The sequence below is a fragment of the Neoarthrinium moseri genome (assembly GCF_022829205.1).
Source record: "Neoarthrinium moseri strain CBS 164.80 chromosome Unknown scaffold42_Wmoseri_CBS_16480, whole genome shotgun sequence".
Classification (NCBI taxonomy): Eukaryota; Fungi; Ascomycota; class Sordariomycetes; order Amphisphaeriales; family Apiosporaceae; genus Neoarthrinium; species Neoarthrinium moseri.
In genome coordinates, this window is record NW_026055156.1 from 123,214 (window position 1) to 136,893 (window position 13,680).

General features: G+C 54.8%; 6 protein-coding genes across 6 annotated transcripts; 4 read left to right on the top strand and 2 right to left on the bottom strand.

The window, feature by feature from the left end:
• Positions 1 to 872: 872 nt before the first annotated feature.
• Positions 873 to 1,637, top strand: JN550_009322 (uncharacterized protein; the record flags this gene model as incomplete). The annotated part of the gene is made up of 2 exons (XM_049321382.1): positions 873 to 939; positions 1,105 to 1,637. 2 exons carry the CDS (start codon positions 873 to 875, stop codon positions 1,635 to 1,637), a joined length of 600 nt encoding a protein of 199 aa, XP_049168679.1.
• Positions 1,638 to 1,965: 328 nt separating this feature from the next.
• On the bottom strand, positions 1,966 to 3,174 carry JN550_009323 (uncharacterized protein; the record flags this gene model as incomplete). Its single annotated transcript, XM_049321383.1, has 3 exons — positions 1,966 to 2,608; positions 2,684 to 2,966; positions 3,036 to 3,174. 3 exons carry the CDS (start codon positions 3,172 to 3,174, stop codon positions 1,966 to 1,968), a joined length of 1,065 nt encoding a protein of 354 aa, XP_049168680.1.
• Positions 3,175 to 3,909: 735 nt separating this feature from the next.
• On the top strand, positions 3,910 to 4,913 carry JN550_009324 (uncharacterized protein; the record flags this gene model as incomplete). The annotated part of the gene is made up of 2 exons (XM_049321384.1): positions 3,910 to 4,200; positions 4,299 to 4,913. 2 exons carry the CDS (start codon positions 3,910 to 3,912, stop codon positions 4,911 to 4,913), a joined length of 906 nt encoding a protein of 301 aa, XP_049168681.1.
• Positions 4,914 to 5,241: 328 nt separating this feature from the next.
• Positions 5,242 to 6,020, bottom strand: JN550_009325 (uncharacterized protein; the record flags this gene model as incomplete). Its single annotated transcript, XM_049321385.1, has 3 exons — positions 5,242 to 5,575; positions 5,711 to 5,833; positions 5,974 to 6,020. The coding sequence occupies 3 exons, from the start codon at positions 6,018 to 6,020 to the stop codon at positions 5,242 to 5,244; spliced, it is 504 nt and encodes a 167-aa protein (XP_049168682.1).
• A 1,070-nt stretch (positions 6,021 to 7,090) lies between these two features.
• JN550_009326 (uncharacterized protein) lies at positions 7,091 to 7,753 on the top strand (the record flags this gene model as incomplete). The annotated part of the gene is made up of 3 exons (XM_049321386.1): positions 7,091 to 7,302; positions 7,423 to 7,550; positions 7,638 to 7,753. The coding sequence occupies 3 exons, from the start codon at positions 7,091 to 7,093 to the stop codon at positions 7,751 to 7,753; spliced, it is 456 nt and encodes a 151-aa protein (XP_049168683.1).
• Positions 7,754 to 9,461: 1,708 nt separating this feature from the next.
• Positions 9,462 to 10,292, top strand: JN550_009327 (uncharacterized protein; the record flags this gene model as incomplete). The annotated part of the gene is made up of 1 exon (XM_049321387.1): positions 9,462 to 10,292. One exon carries the CDS (start codon positions 9,462 to 9,464, stop codon positions 10,290 to 10,292), a length of 831 nt encoding a protein of 276 aa, XP_049168684.1.
• Between the last annotated feature and the right edge of the window lie 3,388 nt (positions 10,293 to 13,680).

Here is a 13,680-nt window from a genome sequence, read left to right on the forward strand (position 1 = left end):
TGGGGGTTTGCTTTTGGACGTGACTAGTTTTTAACTCTCTTTAAAAACAAAAACAGTAGATCTAATGTACGTTTATATGATGCAGAGGTATCTGTGGATGGCATCCAGTTCATAGCTCGATATGTCACTACTTTCTGAAGCATTTTTAATAGGGTGCAATATGCCGTATTAAGGGAAGCCGCAAACGTTGACATACGTCAACTATTCATCGTACTCTGAACAAAAGCAGATTCTATATAAATGGAATTTCGGGACATGCCATCACGATAGCAAAACACCTAGAGAGCTATATATCTCGTTTTCATTGAGTCCTGGTTTATAAAGGATGTAAAGTTATGCGCTCGGCTTTGACAAATTACTTCACTACCTTCCTCCACCCATGATGCCGCTCGCGTTATAGCAAGGAGCTAACAACTAACGTTACATGGGAAACGCCGTGTTCTAGTACCGTTTGAAGAGAGCAGACACTGTATCGGAAGGCTATCTACAGAACGAGTCTGCCTATTTGTCAAGCCAAACCAACCAACAGCCAACAAAGTCCCGAAACACGGCCAGCCGGCGTGTGTCAGGACTCAGAGGCAACACAACGGCCCACTGACCACTGACCACTGACCACTGAGCAGACTTGGGGAATTCTTCCCCACCATCAAGCCACTCACGCACCCGACCCAGGTTATCCCCCTGGTACGCCCCTACGCCAAAGATAGGCGGTCGTTTACCGCACCGAAGGGGAACCCCGCAGTCGTGAGAGCTGACCTCAGGTCTGCCGGCTCCAAACCCAGCAGAGCCCCTCCACCCCTCCATACCTGAGTTACCTACTTTAGCAACTCCCATCCCACGACGACGAAAATAACCACCCCCGTCGCTCGTCAATGGCAGATACGGAGACGGCAGAAGCTCCCGGCGAGCCCCAGAGCCGCCATGTGGTCTACTGCGGTGGTAAGTTTGAGGCACAGAATCCCCAAGGGCTGGCAGACGACGGAACACCTCGCGTGGCTGCCCCTCCATCGTCATTCCAACCGATGCTGGGGGATGTAGCCCCCCTCCCCCTTCCGTGTCGAGACCTGGGTGGCTAACTCGTCGCGCGCGTGCGAAACAATCTAGTCTGCACACTCCCGCCCGAGTACTGCGAATACGGCGGCACGGTCAAGAAGTGCCAGGAGTGGCTGCAGCGGGCGCAGCCGGCGCTGTACCAGGTGATCTGGTCGGCCGAGGCGCTGGAGGCGGCGACGGCGTCGCTGAGCGTCGAGGCGCAGAAGCGGGCGGCCAAGGACGCGCAGAAGAAGGCGGCGCAGGCCGAGAAGGCCGAGCAGAAGCAGGCGGACCGCATGGCCAACTCGGTCGTCACCATCAAGCGCGTCGAGCGCAACAAGCGCAAGTTCGTCACGGCCGTCAGCGGGCTCGAGGCCTTCGGTCTCGACCTCAAGAAGGTCGCCAAGGAGTTCGGCAAGAAGTTCGCCACCGGCTCCTCCGTCACCAAGGTCCCCAGCGGCGGCGAGGAGATCGTCGTCCAGGGCGACGTCAGCGACGAGATCGAGGAGTTCCTGCTGGAGAAGTATAAGGACATTCCCGAGGACAACATCGAGCTGGTGGACGACAAGAAATTGAAGAAGGCAGCAGCAGCTGCTGCTGCCTAGGACACGCGTAGAGGGGCCTGAGATCGAGATGGACAGCCACTCCGGGTACGCGTGATCGCTTGGCATGAGCACTGGATTACTAGGATTGGAATATCTACGAGCAACACGCGCAGGTATAGACTCATCGGGCGGGGGCTGGAGGAATCATGTACTGTGGCGCTTTGCGTAACCAAACACAAGGCCCTCAGGCTGTCTCTCATTGCAGCCGCAAGACCAAAAAAGCCGTCCTATCCTATAAACAAACACTTGCCCAAACTCCTTGACTCCTGCCGTCCACCAACACCGAAAACAATGCGTTACTTCTCATACAATATACGGGGCTGTGTCTTTACGCCTGACGTTTCCTCAAGGTCCTTCCAGTGGCTGCTGGCGCTGCCGCCGGTTTGGCGGTCGCTGGCTTCTTCGTGGTGGCTGATTTGATAGTGCCCATGACTGTGCGCTTGGGCGCGGTAGCCGATTTTGCTGGGGCTGCCCTTGATGCCGCCTTGGTCTTCTTGATGACGGTGCCTGTACTCGCTTCGCTTGATTCGCTGGCCTGGCTGTTTTTCCTCTTGCCGCGCGTGTTCGCCGTGGTGGCTGAAGAGGGCACACCTGGTTTCCTGCCTCTGGTAGTGCCCGAAGTTGCGCTCGAGTTTGTGATTGTAGAGGACGCCAGTTTATGTCTGCCGGTAGTTCCCCCACGGGTCGACTTCGCCTTTTCCACCATATTGGACAATAGATTTGACGTAGACTTTGCTCCAAAAGATTTGGTTGGCGAAGAAGCGGGACGTTCTGTCTGATGCTTAGCTGGGGAGGTTGGGCGCTCAACTGCGCGCGGCAAGACGCGCAGGTTTGTAGAGGTCGGTGAAAGCACTTGGCTAGGCTGTGTCCGCGCAGCATCAACAGCGGCAAAAGGGCCACGGCCTTTCTTCTTAGGCTGGCCGACAGGCTCGACCGAGTTTTCCTTGTCTTCAAACCCGACTACGCCATCACTGCAATGCTGTTAGCAAATAGAACGCGTACAGGCCCCTGTATCTGCATAATAAGAAATACCGCTCCCATCATACCTCAGGCGCTTGAAGCCACGCTGGTGGCCATCGGCTGACACAGGCTTCCGCGGGATAGGCTTTGGTGACGCGCCGTCCTTGGTGGGCACAGGTGGAGGTCTGGCAACGTACGGAGATCGAGCAGGTCGTGATTTGGCGGGTTCTGAGTGCTTTGCCAGCAGGTCGGCCATCTTCAGTCGCCTCAGGGCCCTCGGGATTCGGTTGACGCGCATCTCGACGCGAGACCGCAGCTGCTGTGCCTGTACATTATACTGGGCTCGTAATCTTCGGGCGCGCTCCGTTACTGTGCCAGTGTGGTCAGTCAGGGCTGATCGAGGCGTTGGCAACGCGTTGTGGTGAACAGGCTTCTTACTTTCCAGCTGGAGGTTCTCGATCAAAGCCTGCTTCTGGGGGAGGGTCAGGCCCATCTTCCTCTTCTTGATGGGGCTCCTCTGCTCGAAGGAACTCGTGGACTGGTCCGACTTGCGCTTCCGTGGCCGTGTGGGCGCCATGATGCCGAACGGGGGAGAAAAGGCGCGTCCGATGGTTTTGCAGTGGTGAAGAGCTGCTGAGGTTTGTGTCCAAAGGGGCAAATTGCCGGGCTTCTACGCGTAACACGATGCAACTGTCGGTGATGGATGCAAACCCGTTCTCGCACACGGCCAAAGTAAACAAAGTGCCGCGGCGGTTTTAGCGGCGGGCTGGCCTTCCCCAAAAGCTTGGCGGTACCTGTGCAGGGATCGAGTTGCGATGTTGGTGTGTACCTCACCAGACCCCCGGATGACGACCGATCAATGCTGCACGCCTACCTACGCGGATAACACGGGACAAAAAAAAAAGGAGTACCGCTGGTATAATTATACAAAGAAGCAGTTCCACTGGACATGTTCTGTGTTCTGAGTCTCGCGAGCAACCGATGCAGGCTCTTGTCACAGATGGAAGTGTCCGGATACTTGCAGGTCTGTACCGTATCTGATGTAACTGTGGCCCGAGCTCCTTAGCACTTTGCGTCTAGATCGACTTCGGTAAGTTGACCAAGTTGCAGTAGGTACGGCACGGTACGTACTGCACACCTGACGGAGGACCCAACTGCGTTCAAGGCTGCGATCGCCTTACGTTTGAAGCTTCCAGCCTTTCCCCATACCCGAGTCCCAGTCAGCTGCTGTCCCGTCCCCCATCAACCCTCCCACCTCTTCCCTCCCATAAGGACGCAGAAAGCCGCAGCACATCCCGCAACCGCCGTCAAGATGCCTCTCGAAGCAGTGATGATCATTGCTGACAACAGCGAGAGCTCCCGCAATGGCGACTACCAGCCCACCCGCTTCGACGCCCAGGCCGACTCCATCAACATCCTCTTCGACTCCATCACACAGGGCAACCCGGAATCCTCGGTAGGCCTGATGAGTATGGGCGGCAAGGGCCCGGAGGTCCTGTCGACCCTGACTACGGAGCGCGGAAAGCTGCTAGACGGCCTGCACCGCACCAAGAAGAAGATCTCGGGGACCTCACATCTTGCCACCGGCATCCAGATCGCTAGTGTACGTCTGCCTTCGTGTAGTTTGCTACTTCATCTGCCACGCTCCCCTGTCCCTCCCTGACCCTGTCCGCACGAGAGCTGACTCTTCCCCGTCCGCAGCTGGCCCTGAAGCACCGACAGAACAAGTCCCAACGTCAACGAATCATCGTCTTCGTCTGCTCCGACGTGACCGACGACGAGAAGAAGCTGGTGTCCCTTGCCAAGAAGATGAAGAAGAGCACAATCGATATCGACTTCGTACTATTCGGCGACCTGGACGACGATGAAGTCCACAAGAAGCTCGAGGCATTCAACAATGTCGTCAAGGGCAACGACAACTCACATCTGGTCGTCATACCGCCCAGCGGCAAGCTGCTGAGTGACCAGCTGATAGCCTCCCCCATCATGATGGGTGCGAATGCCGGCGCCGGCGCTGGTGCCGGCGGCGAAGGTATGGAGGGTGGTGGCGGAGGCGGCGACTTTGGCGGTTTCGACTTTGACCCGAGTGCCGATCCCGAGCTGGCACTGGCCCTGCGCATGAGTATGGAGGAGGAGAACGCACGGCAGGCACGGCAGGCACAGTCGGAACAAGAATCATCCAACAAGACCAACCTGGAGGGCATCCAAGAGGAGGGCGAGAACCAGCCCCTGCTGAATGACCAGGGCGAGCCCAGCGGAAGCGGGTCGTCCAAGAAGGACAGCAAGAAGGACGATGACACGATGGACACCTCATAGATATGGACTTCTGATCCATCATTCACAATGGACTAGTCATGATCACGGCTCAGGGGTCGGAGTTGGGCTTGGGCTTGCTGCGTGTGTACCATAATAGACCAGAGAATCCGGCGAGACCTTGTGGGGAAATACCAATCATGCATTAACAGGACATTCTGAATTGACCTCCCCTTGCTGTGAACTGAGCACAAACGACTAGAACGCCGAACGCCGTGGCCATGCAAGACCTCTCTAACTTGGTCTACCTCCGAACACCAAACACATTACTCCGGAAACTCAGGGGTCCCACTGGGCTTTCCGCTGTGCTCTCCACTAGTTCCCCCTTCGCTCACCGAGAATTGTTAATCTCCCGGATGTACGAGTTCAGCTTGCGGTCGAACATGTCGCACCGCACCGGCATCTCCAGCTGGTAGAAGGGGTTCTTCATGACGTAGTCGGCGTACAGCTCGTACACGCGGCGCATGGTGCCCTCGTTGACGCCCGTCTGCAGCGTGTCGGTGAAGAGCAGGAACTTGATGCCCGTCTGCGTGTTGAAGCACTGCATCCGGAAGTTCTCCGTCTCCAGCACCTCCAGCCCCGACGGCGGCTCCGGCCGCGTGCCCGGGGGCGTCGCGCCCTGGTGCGCCTTCAGCGGGTTGAGCCGCGCTGTGATGGCGTGGACTCTGCGGGCCGAGTGTCAGCGTTCGCAGCATCTACCACAACGTGTCCGTCCTTGGGGGAGGGGAGGGACGGTAAGGGGGCAACGGCGACATTGCAGGCCAGGCCCTGTTTCCCCAATACCCTACAATGTGACATACCCGTGAAATGTACCAGCTAGCACGAGATAGTCATTGGTGTTGAGCTGGTTGAGCCCCTCGGCGAAGGTGCGGTTGTAGATCAGACCGCCGGCCTTGTTGATGATGATGAGCGCCAGGACACCCCTGAGATGCCAGTGAGTATACTTGTCCCCGAATCTGGGTTGGGACTGCGAAAGCTTACATCCTGGCCTGATCAGTTTGGCGGTATCCCCGGCGAGAATGCGTGATGGGTTTTGTTTTCGATCGTGCGGTTCTCTAATTACTCATTCTTGTGTTTGCTTGTTCTGCCGGCGCTGCTCACATTCGGCATCTAACTCAGGTCAACGCTCCAATCGTCCAACGCTGGGCTGGAGTCTCGATCTCCAGTGGAGTTCCCTAGGCGAGATCAGTGAGGCGTCTCACCAGACAGTAATCCGAAGTTTACCCAGGGTGAGTGCTGAACCTAGCGCAAGGCTACACCTGGATGTACGAGGTATGAAACAGGAACTGCATATGAATGTTTATAGTGTCTACATACATACCCAAGTATGTAATTGTGAGTATAGGATATCAAAACATGTCTTGAGGACAATGATTCCTAGAGAGTCAAACTGTTTGTGGCCCATCCAACACTACACAGGGTTTGGCAATAACACTTTGGACAGCGCGGTTGCGTCTTCGAGCCATCGGACTAGTTCCCGTGATGTTGATTCCTCTTGTGTAGCAATAGAAAGTTCGTTCGTACCTAGATAGCCACCCATGGCCCCCAAGTGAAATGGCTGGTGGCATGGATATCATTCATGGGAAGTAGCCAGAGATAGCGTCCAGATGGGCTGAGGAAACTGGACAGCGTACAGTGCGGCTGCAGAACCAGATTCACTTCACCTCCAAGTTCAGTGTCTCACTTACAGTCGCCACGCATCGCTAACATGTTACAAGTGAGCCCTGCAAGAGAAATACAGAGAAAGTACGTAATACTTCACGATATGTAGAGTCGCTGCCTGAGCTCCTGATATGGCTTGAGTGCTGGAGCTTCGGCCACCAACAGGTAACTAACTATTGGGCAGTTGACCCCACATCAAAGGCAGGCGAGGTAGGTACCTAGGTACAAGCAGAGTTAGCCAATAGCTTCCCTGTCGCCTAGATGAGAGCCGCATTCGACCTGAGTCGGCGACGGGAACGTTCAATCTTATCCATCTCACTGCGCGAAACCGAGTCTTGCGACAGTCGCCGCCCTCATTCCGCCCATCCCATCGCGCATTTGTCTTGTGCACATCTGCAAGCGCCTTGCTCCGGTGCGTCGAAGCAACGCCGGTTTCCCCTCGTGCCTCGCCGAGTTTCCTGTCGCCGGGCGCTGCCCAACACCCTCGAGCACAGCATCAGCACCCGCCTCAGCCGACCATGTCTAATCCGAGCAACGGCGCCCGTCGCGCCGCGAACCCGATGACCTCGCGTGCCAAGCCGATACCGCCGGGCAACGAAGAGGCCTCGACAGTGCTGAACCTCGGCGAGTTCCAGGACGTGACCACCCTCACCCTGTCCGAGGCCTCGCTGGTCATCAATGCGCTGGTTCACAAGCGCCGGGTGGAGGGCAAGGACGTGGAGAAGAACGAGTACGTCTCACTTCAAATAGCCGTCCCTGCTCGCATGCAGATGGGGCTCATCCGCGTTTTGGACATGAGCGCCACCCCGACATTTGAACACTAGAAGCTAACGGGTCACCCACCGGATAGGATGCTCACGAAGACGGTTGACTACCTCGATAACTTTGCGCGATTCCAGAAGAAGGAGAACGTCGAGGCCGTAGAGCGACTGCTGGGTGCGCACAAGGAGTTCCATAAGTTCGAACGAGCGCAGCTTGGTATGTTGGTCCCATGGTGCAATGCTCTTACATCTCATTGAGCGCGCTGTGAATCTGCGGCAGGCGAGAAGACTAACAGGCAGACAGGCAACCTCTGCTGTGCTGATGCCGAAGAGGCCAAGACCCTGATCCCGTCCCTCCAGGACAAAATCAGTGACGATGACCTGAACGAGCTCTTGGAGGAGATGGCCAAGTTCCGCTAGGTTGAAGCCTGGGCTTCACAATCGTAACAAGCCCTTGGCTTGAATTTACAGGGTGTCTCTTTGCTCGTTGGCACACCATTTGCCAACGCTATGAAGCTGGCGCGAGGCGCGAGGCGCAACGATTACCGTTGCGCATACTTCATTGGCCTGTACTACGGAAAACTGGAGAAAATTGCAGGGCGTTAGACAGTGGTCGATTGATTGCATAAAGCTCGGCAGGAAAGAAAGCTTGAGGAGATTTGTTTCTGCATGGTATCGGCGTAAGTTGGACGGTCATCGAGGTTGGTCTGGAAGAAAGCAGAACCGGAGGCCTAGTTTGTTTTCTCCGTCGCCTCTTTCCTGATAAAGCATTTTGATATACCCCATCTATGGCATAAGGCGTTTCTGATGATCCTCGGAATGTTTCCTCGACTCTCTCAGATTGATGTCACATCACACAGCCTTCTACTGATGATAAAAGTTCTTCCACGCACGTACTGAATCTGACTCGCTTGGGCTGTAGACCACTCAGACTGCTGAAACGACGCTCCAGGTGCTCATTAATTCCCAACGTCCAAGGCTGGATCTTGGAGACTTGGCCGCCCAAGAGCCGGGGTAAAGGGTTGAGGGAGGCTCTTGTACGCCGTCACCGATGAGGAAACGGCCCACTTGAAAAGCCAAGGGAGCCAACAAATTGATTACGATATAATGCAAGCCAGGGTCCTCATTGTGCAGGTCAACATCCAAACGTCACTTGGCCACCACTGCCTTGGCTGCCAGTGAGGCGGCAGGGTGCTCGCTCTTCCAAGGATGTCGTCTCAGGCTTCTCTTTAAACAGCCGCCCTATCGACCTCCAGCGAATTGCCGTTGATCTACGGATACGCGTATGTAAGTAGCGACTACGGTGGAATTTCGAAAACGTTCTAGTGGGGTACCTAGATGAAGGGATAGCGGCATACACGATACAGAACCCCATGTTTCCACTGCAGAGCCCCTATTTGTGGAGAATCGGCGACCTTTTACGGGCCACCAACGTCTTCGAGCCTGGGCGGCGGCACGATTCCCGCGACACAGTTGGTGCTATCCAGGCTCCTGGGTTTGTCCAGGAGCCGCCCCATGAGCTGAATGCACCTCCTTGCCCGGGCACAATATATCTGAGGATCAGGCGCCGTGCCAAGGTGTGGCGTCGTTTCGGCCGTCGTTCGTCGACATGGGATGAATTACCTTGGCCGCTCAGGACTACCAATCGGTAGCCGCCAATCTCGACAGGGGATGGGGTAGGCTTACCGCTTACAGAGGAGGTTCTGCTATACCCTGCTAGCGCTTGCCCAACAGGCGAATCTCGAACGGGCGCGAATTACCTATACGGGTTTTGCGAAGATCGGCCAGGGTTTATACTTGAGACGAATGGGCCTTAATCACGCGATAGAGTTGTTGCTAACCTTCTTGTCAGCATCTCCACCGCATGCTGTGTCCACTCCATTGCTAATGCTGCTTCGGCTATGAGGCTCAGCAGGGATGTCACTGGAGCGAGGTAAAGTATAGTATGTATATAACATACGTCGAAATCCCAATGATAGCAGTTCGGCAATTCTGGTACACCATCGTTCATTCATTCCATTCATTCACACTCGCTAGTCGAGCAGTCATTCATTCGTTTCTTCGCAGCTCTCACTCTCGTCGAGATATAGCCTTACACAACACGCCGTTTATAACAACATCTATCACAATGGTTCACGCTATCCCCACCCTCGCGGCCACTGCTGCCTTCTTCTCCTCCTTCGCCTCGGCCCACTACTTCTTCCCTCACCTGATCGTCAACGGCGTCAAGTCGGCCGAGTTTGAGTACGTCCGCAGGTCCACTCAGGGCTACCAGCCGCACGCCGGCTTCGACATCTTGTCGAGCAACGAGCTGCGCTGCAACACAGGCGCGCAAGCCAACGCCGCCAACACCAAGGTCGCCACCGTGAAGGCCGGCGACTCTCTTGCCTTTGGCACCAACCTTGCCGGCAAGATCCAGCACCCCGGACCTATCCAGGTCTACATGTCGCGTGCTCCCAACGGCGACGTCAAGAGCTACGACGGTTCTGGCGACTGGTTCAAGATCCACGAGCTCGGCGCCACGTTCCCCATGCAGGCCTCCGGCGAGAACTGGCTCGTCTGGAACAAGAACACGCTCGACTTCAAGATCCCCGCCAACGTGCCCGCGGGCCAGTACCTGGTCCGCATTGAGCACAACGCGCTGCACCGCCCCAGCCGCACCGAGTTCTACTTCAACTGCGCCCACGTCGAGGTCACCAACAGCGGCGCCAGCCAGGAGCCCACCGACACCATCAAGTTCCCCGGCGGCTACAAGACCACCGACCCCGGCTTCAGCCCCAACTACAGCATCTACTCGGGCGCCACCAGCTACCCCTTCCCCGGCCCCGCCATCTTCGGCTCGGGCGCTACTGCCAGCGCTGCTGCCGGCAACGCCACCAGCGAGGCTGATGCCTCCGAGGAGGAGGAGAGCTCTTGCACTCGCCGTGTCAAGAGAAGCCGCATTGCCCGGGCTCTCTAAGCTACGCGTAGGCTGAAATCACCTGGTGACAACTTGGGGCCTTGTGATGCTCCGCTGTGTCCGGGGTTCAGTTCGGGGGCGGTATGATGAGGCAGTGAGAGCTGAGCTGCAAACTTCTTGATTATTATTCTATTCTTGTGTGTATATTGGGATTGCATCCCGTATTTAGATGATTGTATACATAAACATCTTATAGACCGACCTTCTAGCATTCTTCTGAGTCCTACAACTGTGATAACCAAGCAAGCTCTTATGGCAATGGCACATTCAATGACCCTGGTGTCGAACTACAAATGCACTGACGTTCCATTATGTCGCGGCCGCCTGCCAGGTACCGGCAGTTGGACTCTCCTGAAATCGCCTGAAGGGCATCAATCTGTTGAGCGGCGTATGCGATTCCTTCAGAAACGCGGTGGCTGCATGAAATCATGACGAACGACGCAGAGGGGTGGCAGGTGCTCACAGTATCGCGCACTGCGCTGTCCTAGAAACGTGTTGAAGCAATTTCTCTAAATGTCCTACCATACGAGCGACAGAAGCCACCTACAAGGCTGCTCCCCTTCTTACAAACAAGCTAACACTGTGCAGACAGTGATCTATAAGAAAGATAAAGCTGTAGTGAAATAGCTGTAGTAAATTCGAGAGAACATCGAATCCCCAAACTTTGACCCATCAATAGAGATAAGGTTGCCGACGTGGGTTCAGGACCCCTGCCTTCGTGCATCTTCCCTATGCCCCCCTTCATTAGAGTCTACATATATTCAGGGTTGGAGTCTCTAGGCGCCCTCAATTAGAATGTTAAATGCCGAATTATGCTGCGTCAGGTCTTTATTTGAAGCCGACTATTAATCCCTGTGGTGCCCCTTCTGCATATAAACTCCTGTGAGGTGTCAGAACCATTTCTACACAGTTCATCTAGGGAGGTCCATCCTATGAACCACTTGCTAGAACTGTCGCCTAGGATTACTCAACTACGCCACGTCTTGGTCAGGACATGACAGGCACTCTTGATCACAAGACTGGGGAGTGCTGTAATGTATGAGAGAGGGCGTATTTGATTGACAGTATCTGCGCACAAGGGGCACCGTCAGAATTGAAGATATGTGCATTTATTATCTATACGATTGGCCTGGCTTGTAATCGTCATAGATAGCTCGGAACTCTTCGAGGCTTTTCCACTAACCCGGCTTCGGTACTTGTATAGGCATACTTGATCATCAGAACAGGCCCAGCACGTTGTAGATACAATACAATTTGTTCACACCGTTTTATGACACTCGATAGATAGATAAGACTTATTTCATATCTGTGTCGTTGGTCCTTATTCGAATGTCGGTTCCCGTGTATATTGTGTTCTATCCCTACTATTTGTGAGAGAGAAAGGCACAAGACTTGAGCTTAGATGTATCGCTAGTTCCATGATACAACGATTGAACTCATCTTAGTCTCGATTCCAGTGCCACATCCGGGGCCACACCGCCAGAGGCGGCCGCTATCTGGCACATAGCTGCAAGGCAAGTGTCAAAGAGCTTTGTCGGGTGCCGGCATACTGTCTGTCTCCAAGACAGCGATTATCCAGCCCCGCGGGTTTTCGAAACATTTGCTTACATTAGCCGGTATCTAGGTATGCAGTACGATGAAACATTGTCCCGTGGATGCAAAGTTGCGGCAGAATCCGCAAGCATTACAGTTTTCCGTGGACGTAATCCCTCAAGAACCCGCGGCGCTGCTACGTGAGCTCTACTTGTATCTCCGTAGAGCGTCCGGGGTCTCGCAACGTTGGATAGATCCGTTGCATTCCCAGCTGCACAATCCTTACCATATGGGGTGATTAGCTACGGTTAATGGTAGGCATAACGGCGGTTCCAACTCAAAATCGATCCGAATCGGGATGGGCACATGTAACCAGCAGCCGAGCGAAACTATCCGGGCTGCTGGAACCAAAAGGTCACATAATGGGGAATCGCAATGGAGATCCGGCTCATACGGAGTCGGTCCGCCTTTAGTCACAGGTTGCTTGTGCTCTGGAGGTACCTAGGCTAGTTCGTCGATAGACCGTCAAAATGTGCATGTAGTGGCGCTCTGATATCTGCCCACGAGGGCTTCTGTCGATCTCTTTGGCTCGAGCCGGCTGCAGATGTATGGCGGCCGAGGCAAGCTAGACATTGATGACTGACAGTTCATTTGAGTGGTGCTTGTGATTTTCTTTTTTTACACTAAAAACGGCTGGGTGGCGTCCTTCTTGAGTAGACCGAGCTGAAGCCCGGTTACCCGCAACGCGTGGGCAGTCTTCGCCTAGACTTTCTTCTTTATAAGCCGCGCGCCCACTTGCTGGCTTGATCCATTGTCATCCCAATGCATGGGCGAGAGCTGCGGCTGCGCGCTGCAGCACGGCCTGTCAAACCCCCCCCCAGAAGAAGCAATATCTGGTTCATGGCTAGAGCAGGCTGTAGGTGAGATGCAGCTGAAGAAAACCGCATATGGATTGTGCACGACGACCTAGATCGGAAGGTTGCATATTGACGATGGCAGAAGGTTGTGGCTAGGCGTGCGGTACGAAGTCTAATAAGCCCTCGCATCTCGTGCCTTCCTCGTCCCATCTCAAAACACTTTTTCTTTCGCTCGCCCACGTGTGTCGCATGTCTCGGCTCCGTGCAGAATTGAAATCCATCCATCGCACCACTCGATACCTCGACTGCCCGCAGAGAGTACTCTGACTCTACTGCTGCCACGACGTCTGTTGCTGCCGCGAGGGGCGTTCGGGGCACCTTTCTATCTATGCCTGCCTATTCTCATTTTCCGAGACTGATATTCTTCCCAATCTCCTCTGAACGCCATCAATTGTGTCGCATCTGACCCTGTCAGGCCTCGGAGAAACTAGGCACATCGCGAGTGTGTATGCTTGGGGTCGTACGAGAGGCTGACGACGTGCCAGCGAAAAACCTCCGACCCGTGCGGTTTGTTAGCACCATCAGCTAACTGTTGACCGTACACTACAAGCTCAACCCCCAGACCCAAGGGCCCACCTCAACTGTCCTTGGTTCAAACTTTTAGACTATAGAAGTCAGGTCTCCACGTTTCGTCGCAGGCACCCGTCCCACAAGAATCCGGCAATCTTGCTCGCCTTGGCCAGACGTCTTTCCCTTCGACGTTGGCATATACCATCTTTGCTTCATATGAGAGACAAGAAATCGCTCTGCGCTTTCGAACGAGAAGGGCTTGCCTCTACCGGACCTTTCACTTGACAAACCATGACCGACTTTGGACCGTTCAATATCAACGAATCGCCTACAGGTACTTGGTTCCTCCCAAGAGAAGTCAGGAAATCACAGAACGCAGCACAGCATCAACTCTCTCCTTCGTCAGCACCTCGAAATTTCTCCTATCC